The 8,562-nt window shown below is 40.5% G+C and overlaps 1 protein-coding gene across 1 annotated transcript in view; it reads left to right on the top strand.

Annotated features, from left to right (window-relative positions):
• Positions 1–8,562, top strand: part of Ctnna3 (catenin alpha 3) — a 1,779,311-nt gene that overhangs the window by 1,624,404 nt on the left and 146,345 nt on the right. Inside the window, exon 16 of the mRNA XM_012514925.2 lies at positions 4,587–4,893. Coding sequence (XP_012370379.1) covers positions 4,587–4,893 — 307 coding nt within the window. The remainder of the gene's footprint in view (positions 1–4,586; positions 4,894–8,562) is intronic.

Genomic DNA, 8,562 nt, shown 5'->3' with positions numbered 1-8,562 from the left:
TAGGATTTGGTAGTATTGATGGCTTCAGGCCTGCCCTGGGAGTCTTGGAACACATCTCCCTCAGTGTGGGAGACTGACACACATAGCTAATATCCTGGATTTGAGATGCCAACATTTTTGGTATACTCGGCTCTTTACTGCCAGGAGTCATTGGTTTTCTTTTCCTGAAGCCAGTAACTGACGATGTAGGACTGCTTCAGGACATTGAAAAGGTGGCAATGTGATTGATTCCTAATGTGCTGGCACATTTGTATGAACACATAAATAATGGAGAACTAAAATGCTGATGAAAAAGACCAGTTACTAAGTCCTTATTTTCCTCAACACTGAAGAAAGCTTGCACCACACTAGGAATGTCATTTCTTGGCAACACTTTGGAAGCTTTAGAATCCACTGTCCTTTCTCTCAAAAAGTTTTCAGCCACCTTCCTAAAATGATATAGAGCTATTATATAGGGCTTGATTTCTTATTTGTGTGGTATGAAAAGAAAAACTCTTAAAAGGAATAGAACACTAGAGAAAATCTTACCTTAACATGAACAGCACACAGCTCTAAGATTGGTTTTCTGCATCCTTGTATAAGAGGGACACACACTCTAGCAGTTCTCCCTTTTCTTACATAGTCCGAAAGCCAACAATGTCTAATAATAAGTCCTCATTATGTTCTTTTGCAGCTTAATATATGGTGGTAGAGCCTTGGAGATGCCCAGTAGAATTCCTTGGGCTTGTTCAACAGTATTCAAGAGGGCACATTTTTATTTGAAGGTATTTGGAATCGTCCTTTCCAAATACCTTCATTGCTTTGGCTGAGTTTAATGAGTAGAGCAAGCGAAACAACACATCACTGAGAAGTGTTCCATTCAACTATATGTGTAGGTGTCATCACTTCACTCCTTGTGCACAAGACTGTGCTGTGTTTATGCATATAAAGGCAGTGCAATATATATTTATACACAAATTTTAACAAGCACGTGTTTTTGATGGCCAGATTTTATCAATTATTTAACATTCACTCGTTGAGAACATATAGTTTGGAAACCTGGTCTGCTTTCACAAAAACCTTCATTGAGCCCACTGACTCTGTAGAAGCTCTATAAATAGAAACAAATTAGGATAGAAATCTGAACAGTTTCCAAGGTTACTGGACACAACCTAAAAATGTCAACAGCACCAAATGAATTGGGACGCATCAAGTCATAAAACACTAGAGAGGATTCTTGGAGTTTTAAAAAAGGGCTGTGTTCACTCCGTGCTCATGTTGGCAATAGGAAGGCTGCCTTGTGCTTGCCTGTGTATATGCCATTAGCTGAACATCTTCTGCCACAGAAATAGAAAAACAATGCTTCCATTGTGCAGCTTGCTTTAAAAATCGAGAACATATTAATAGACACTATTATGAAAATACTTTCGATAACTCAAATTTATACCAAATTACTCTACAAAATAGGAGCAGACAAGACCTCATTATCCTCCTTATGATAAGATTCGGCTTAGGTTTTTGTGAAGTTATGGATGAGATGATGAGGCTCAACAGCCCCGGAGCAGACAGGGCATTTGCATCTCTCAGCACTGGTTTCTGATTTCAATTGTGTTCCTGGCAGCGATTTTGCTTTCCCACTTTTTTGGGTGATGATTCTAGATTGTTCATGATTTCTTCTTCCTCTCTCAGCTCCCGGAAGTGGTGTTCATCAGAACGCTGACCCAAGTCCTGGAAGCTTCTGATTATTCCCATTTCCCCTCGGCGTTCGAATGCAGCCCCAAGATTTCAAATGCTGCACACAGGCACAGGACTCCGGCTCTGTCCAGGTTCCTGGCATCTGATGGCAAGACCCGCAGGCCTGCACATGCCCCCTACTTGCCAGGCTTGTGGACACTTGTAAATTTCATGTACCCAAACTTAAGTGACCCCACAAATCCAATTAAACTTCTAGATTCCAAGTGGCTCCATCGTATTTCTAGTTGCCCAAATCTGAACCCAGAGATACTCTTTGAATCTTCTGATAACTATTCATACCATATGTTCTGATTTTATTATTTTCCAAATATTTTCTGGAAATTTCCCCTAAATACTGCTGATTTTTCATCTTCTCCATTATCATAAAGAATTGCAGCAGACAAGTGCCTCAAAAAACTGAAGGCGAGGGCCAAGGCTCAGCGAGAGGTTTGAGGAAAGCCTAGCCAAGCCAAGGGCAACAGCAGCGGCATCTTGCACGTAGACCTCCTGTGCTGCATTTCTTACAACATTTTGTTGCAGGCTCCTGAACTACTGCCTCCCTCCAGTTCTGTAACTTTCCTTTCTCATAGTTAAATTTGCAGGTATTTTTGAAGGGCAAATTGGTATTTCAATCACTAGACATCAAAATCCTGCTAGAACTGAGTTTGACATCAAACTCAACCCCTTCTTTTTGACAACAAACTCAACCCCTTACTGCCCTGTTTTGGGAAGTCCAGGATCTGCGCCCTGCTTCTCTCTTTTATTTGATATTCCACTGCTTTCAAACTCTGGCTCCTTTTTCAGAAATCTGTTCCTGCAAAGGCACCAGCTTCTCCTCACACCATGCCTCCATCTGCCAAGAACATGAACTTTCCCCTTTACCAGTGACTACCTGCCCATCATTAGGGTCTCAGATGGCCCCAAGATTCTCTGAAAACTCAGTCTAAGGCTACTGTCCTCCCAACACACTTCTGTATCACATGGAGATCCCTACTGCGGCAGCCAGTGTGTGTGAATAATTGCTTATGCGATTGCTTCTCCTCCTGCCAACACTGCTAAATTCTAACCTCCATTATCACAGATAATACGTTTCTCCCATTCGATGTTGTATTTACAGAATTTGATGCACTCTTCAGTCAAGCAGATCTAGGAGATGTGAAAGAATGTAGGCAGAGACTTTGTGAGACATTCCTATCGGGGTACAGGTTCTTAGTGTACGGACAGGAACATAATACATTATGTTTTGATCTTTCCTCTTTCCAAAAATTGTATCTACTTATTCAGCATCAATCTTAACATAGTTACTACTACCCTTTACTTACTATCTGCTAGTGTCCATATTAATGGCTTTACCTATTTGACAAAGTTCTTGTAATATCCATTAACACACAGCTGTGTAAGGTATATTGGTCCAAAAACTCTTCATAATTTTGGTAATGACAAATTATAACTATATATATATATATAGAGAGAGTATAATGTGATGTTCTGATAATATTTTTATGATGTGAAATGATTAAAATAGGCTTTTAGCCTTATTGTTTAAATATTTAAAATCTAGGGCTGGCCAGATAGCTCAGCAGATAAAAGTGACTGCTTAGGGAGATGGTGGGGCTGGGGTTTGATCCCCAGCATGTTGTGCCTGCCCCACCCCCAGGGTGTGCTGACTCGGTGAATGAGACTGCAGGTGGTGACACACTCCTTTAACCCCAGCATTTGGGAGGCTGAAAACAGGAGGTACAAGTCCCAGGTGTGGAGTGAGACCCTCTAGACCCTGTACTAAATGCAAAATAAATAAATAAATAAATAAATATTTAAAAGCTAGTCTAAATAGTAGTGAAATATGTGGTTCAGAATTATCGATTATATTCACCATTGTGCAATGGATCTCTAAGGCATATCACACTGTCACCTGCTTCCTAGCAACTTTGGCCTTCTGCTCACCAGCTGTCTCGTCCACATCTACCCGCCACCTCTGGGAAATACTTTTAGAATTCACATATAAATGAGATCCTCTGTTGTCTTTCTGTGCCTGGCTGTTTTTACTCTGCATAATATCCTCGATTTTGTGGAAATGGCAGAGCTCCACCCCCAGCCTCATAAATGCTCTGCGGTGTTCAGTGGGGCACATGGGCCACGTTTTCTTTATCCTTTCTCCTGATGCCCCTACCGGAACTATTTCCGAATTTTGGCTATTGTGACTAATACCTCAATAAACAAGGAGAGAAGCCTATTTCATGTATTGATTTCAGTTCTTTTCCGTATATACCCAAGGGTGGGATAACTGGATCACAAAGTCATCCTATTTTTCCTTTTCTAAAGAAACTCTATATTGCTCCCAATACTGACTATATTAGTGCAGATTTCACCAACAGGATAAGTCTGAAATATTGCCCATGCTTTTCTTCTGTGTTTTTGATAATAGCCACTCTTAATAGATGCAATGTGATAGCTTGTGGTTCTAGGATTTCCTTCCCTTGTGACCAGTGATGATGAGCATTTTTCACACGTTTATTGGCCATTCAGGTCCCTTACTTTAAGGAGTGTGCATGTAGTTCCTTTACTCTTTTTGGTTTTGAATTGAACTGTTCTCTTGAATTGAGTCATTCTATCTCTTTTTATAATTTAAGAATTAGTACCACACCAAATTATAGCTTACAAATATTTTCTCCCAATACATGGCTTATGCTTTTACTCTGATATTTCTTTTGCTATACACAAACTTTTTAGTTTGCTGGAATCACACTTCGTTTAGTTTTTTGTTGTTGTTGTTACTTGCATCAGTCAGAGCTCAGCAGGATGCCAGATGTGTGTGTGTGTGTGCGTGCACACACGCATAATTTGTACGGTAGCTTTACAATGGATGTCTATAGAATCAAATGTGAAAGAGTGCAAAAGGTCTGCCCAGGAGCTGCTGAAGAGCTGGATCCAGTCGAAGGAGAAGGACCTGGAGCTCGTGGCCAATGCAGGAGGGAAGGTGAAGGATCCCGGTCAGGAGGCTCAAGGGTCTGAAGGGTCTGTGCTGCAAACCTGGAGACGGACATCCCAAGTGGATGGTGAGGAGCAGAGCAGCTCTGAAGATGCCCGACCAACAGTCCCTCTTCTTTCTCCTGTTCTTCCGTTCAGACTCTCAGACTATTGGTTGGAGCTGCTCACACTGAGGGAGGACTTCTGTCATCAGTGAGCTGTCCAGCCACGCCCAGAACTACAGTGAAGTGGTCACTTGGACACCTCTTCCTGGGATCATGTACAAGAAATATTTGCCCAGATAAATTTTCTTGAGCGCTTTCACATTTTTTTTAGTAGTTTTATTGTTTCAGGTTAATTTTTAATCTCTTTTGAGTCAACTTTTATTGTTTGAGTGGACTTTCGTATGGTGTATTCTGGGTGTTCTGAACTGTAGTTTTCGGGGCTCTGCTGCATTTGTCTCCTTGTGCATACCAGCTTCCCAACACAATAGAGTGAAAAGCGTGTCCATTCTCTACCGTATTTTCTTAGATTGAAAATCAAAAATAAATGTGTGATTTCTAGACTCTCTGGTTTCACTGATCAATACATCTGTTTTCATGCCAGTACTAGACTGTTTCTGTTATGATAGCTGTGTGATAGATTTTAAAGTCAGATAGCACGAGTCTTTCCGCTTTGTTCTTGTGCTCTAATTGTTTCCGTAGGGAACTAACTGAATAGGGACTTTAGGAAGTATTTTTTTTTGGTTTCCATGCAGAATGACATGGGGATTTTCATAGATTTTACCTGGATTGTTTTAAGTAGTAAGAAAATGTAAACAGTATTATTAATTTTTCTGACCCTCAAGTACAGAATGCCTTTATATCTTGGGGTCCGTCTATAATTTGCACCACCAGTGTTTTGTAGAAGAGAGCTATTTCAGCTCCTTGGTTACATTTGCTGCTTTGTATTTTTAAAGTTCTATTGTGAGTAAATTGATCTCTTAGTTGCCCTTTCACATAGTTTATTGTGAGCGTGAAGAAACATTATGTATTTTGTGTTTGTTTACCTTGGCAATTTCACTGAGTTTGTTCATCAGCGCTAAGATCTTGCATCTGGATTTCTGTGCATAGAAAATCATGTTGTCAGCAAGGAAAGGCAGTCTTAGTTGGTGCTGTCCTATCTGGATGCCTTCCATTGCTTTTACTTGTCTAACGGCCTGGCTAGGTTTTCCCATCTGATGTTGAGCAGAAATGGTAGAGCGGGCATCCGTCTCTTGCTTCCAGTTCCATAGAAAATGCTACCAATTTCCATGAGCTGTATGCTAGCTGTGGGCTTTTCAGATGTGGTGTTTATTATGTTAAGGTACATTCTTTCTATGACTAACTGAAGAGTTTTATCACAAAATCATGCTGAGTTTTGTAAAGTTCCTTTTCTGCATATTAGAGGTAAAATAGGATTTGTAAAACTTTTTATTTCTTAAAATGACTAGTAGGCCTGAACGACAGGAGTTTTCTCTTAGGCTATTTTCATAAGCTTCTCCATATCTGAATGGCTTTCCACTTTCTTCAGTTTCCAAAAATTCTAAATAAGCTCAACCTGCCTTTTTTCATGGAGGTTTCTTAACATTTTAGCCCCTATTGATTTAGCGAAACAAAGACGGCTAAGAGAAAGGTAAGGGCCAGCATATTTGTCCATGTGTGTCGTTCCTCATTTAGGTCATGTGGTCCGCTCTCCACTGTGAAGCAACACACTGCTTTTCATGTTTTATTGAACCCTTCGACCTAATAGAAATTTAGCATCATCCCTTTGATTTTGTAAGTCACAACATAAAAATTTAAACAGAGAAAAATACAATTTAAAACATTAAATGTTACATTATACTAAATTTCTTATATTAGATTTCTTTTAATAACTGATTCCTAAACTTATAATGCAGGAAGGATTCTTGCCAAATATCTTTGCATGTTCTCACTTAACAGTTAATGAAATTTTGTTAAAATATATTTAATTTTCTACTGTCTTGGTTTCTGTTAAAATCCAATTAAAAGTTAATGTTTAGGAACTGATATGTAAAGATAGTGATGTGTCTTTCATTGCTAATTGATTTTCTTAGTTGTCTTTAGAAGTAATTCATTACCTCAGAAAATCTAATTTAAAAAAATTAAAGCAATACCTTCTCGTACTATACGTTTTCCTTCTCATTTTTCCATTTTTAAAATTTTCTTGTCACCTACTAGGTAAGGTACTTTAGTGTGAAATAAGACAAAAGAATGCAGTTTATTTCTACCGTAATTACAATTTCTGTAATGAAAGCATAAATTGCTTTATTCTTCCCCTTAATTATAGAGTTGCATCTCAGCCCACACAGTGTTACCTTCTAACACTGAAAAATATTCAAAAACTATGCATTAAGTAGCTTATAATGCTAAAAAATAAATTTAAGTCATGTCTTGGAATATTTATATGTGACTACCTTGATAATTAGTGAGCCCATCCTTCCATTAACCTTTAATTAGGGTGATTTCTAATCTTTGTTACAATCCCCGAAGGTGAAATAGGAAGTAAAAAATAATTCTGAGGTGAAAATATCCTCATAATGAATATCAGAGGTGCACAGTGGTCCAGGAAGTCTAAAACTGGAAGGGAACCCTGGACTTGTAGGGTGAAAAAGCCATTATAAGACATGTGCCTCTACTAACTTAGGGGGTGCAGGGGTGCCTGGTGAGGGGAGGTGGCCTTATCTGACGTGTTTCTGCAGGAGTTTTTCTAATTCTTGGAGAAAAATAGTCTGAGTATGGTACAGATGGAAGGAGGAGTTAGAGCATCACTGGTAGCATTAAGGCAAGAAATGATGGGAGCTAGCACTGGGATTGTAGGAGTGGAGAAGCTGAGACAGTTGTTCGATGACGGGGAAGTCCGCTGAGCCTGAAGGTTGGGTGCGGGAGAAGTAGGAGTCACCCCAAAGCTCTGTGGTTGGAGCTCTGAAGATGGGCTTGTCTGTTCTCTTTTCCTTTGATAGAGAGCACAATTTGATAAACAGAGAGCACAAATTGAGCAGGGGAAGACTGTGGAAGATGCATAAGAGGTTTTGGTTCTTCCCAGTTTAACACAAACTAGAAAACAAAATGAAGATACAAAGTACGCACACTGGACATCTATCAGTTAGTCAAGACATCGTCTCACCCACACAGCTTTCTGATTCACAGCCTTCTAAATATCCACTGGAGCTTTCTTTACCACTCTGTGTTCATTTGCTTTTCTTCACAGAAATTCCTATTTAGTTTCGGTCCAGCTTTGTCCCCCTTTCAGAACCCAGGCTTGCTGTGTGTCATCGGGGACACACTCGCCACCTGAGCATCTACCGCTTAGTGAGGATGGCCTGGGCCACTCTGCTTAAGTTTGCAGTGGCATTCTCATTTTTCAGAAGGACTCTTCCCCCTTCCTCTGGCACCTCTTTTCATAGCACCTCATTCCACTGTGTGGCATGCCACATATTTTCTCATTTCTTCATTACCTCCTCAACCTGGCTATCTCAACAAAGTCAACAATTTTAGTGTACTTCTCCGACCAGAAGCATTCCCTTATCCTTACGACAGTGCTTGAGACAACACAGACATGCTGTAATATTTACTGAACGAATGAATCATTTAAACTTTTGATGTGTGTTGGCAAAAGGACTCATAAAGAGTCCTAGCTCAGGTCCGGTGAGTGTGTGGAGAGCTTCCTGCTACCCTGCGCCAGCGGGACCAGTCCCAGTCCAGGCGCAGCGTGGGCCAGACCCTCTCCCATCCCCTCGGGCCGCCCCACACCACTCTGCCGTACGTCCCCACCCGTCCTGACGAGTAGGAATTGCTGCCAACTTCCGGGAACCCCCAGACCCAGTCCTAGCCCAGGTCCGCA

The sequence above is a fragment of the Octodon degus genome, unplaced genomic scaffold, assembly GCF_000260255.1.
Source record: "Octodon degus isolate 3935 unplaced genomic scaffold, OctDeg1.0 scaffold00046, whole genome shotgun sequence".
Lineage (NCBI taxonomy): Eukaryota > Metazoa > Chordata > Mammalia > Rodentia > Octodontidae > Octodon > Octodon degus.
This window is presented reverse-complemented; position numbering and strand designations above follow the sequence as displayed.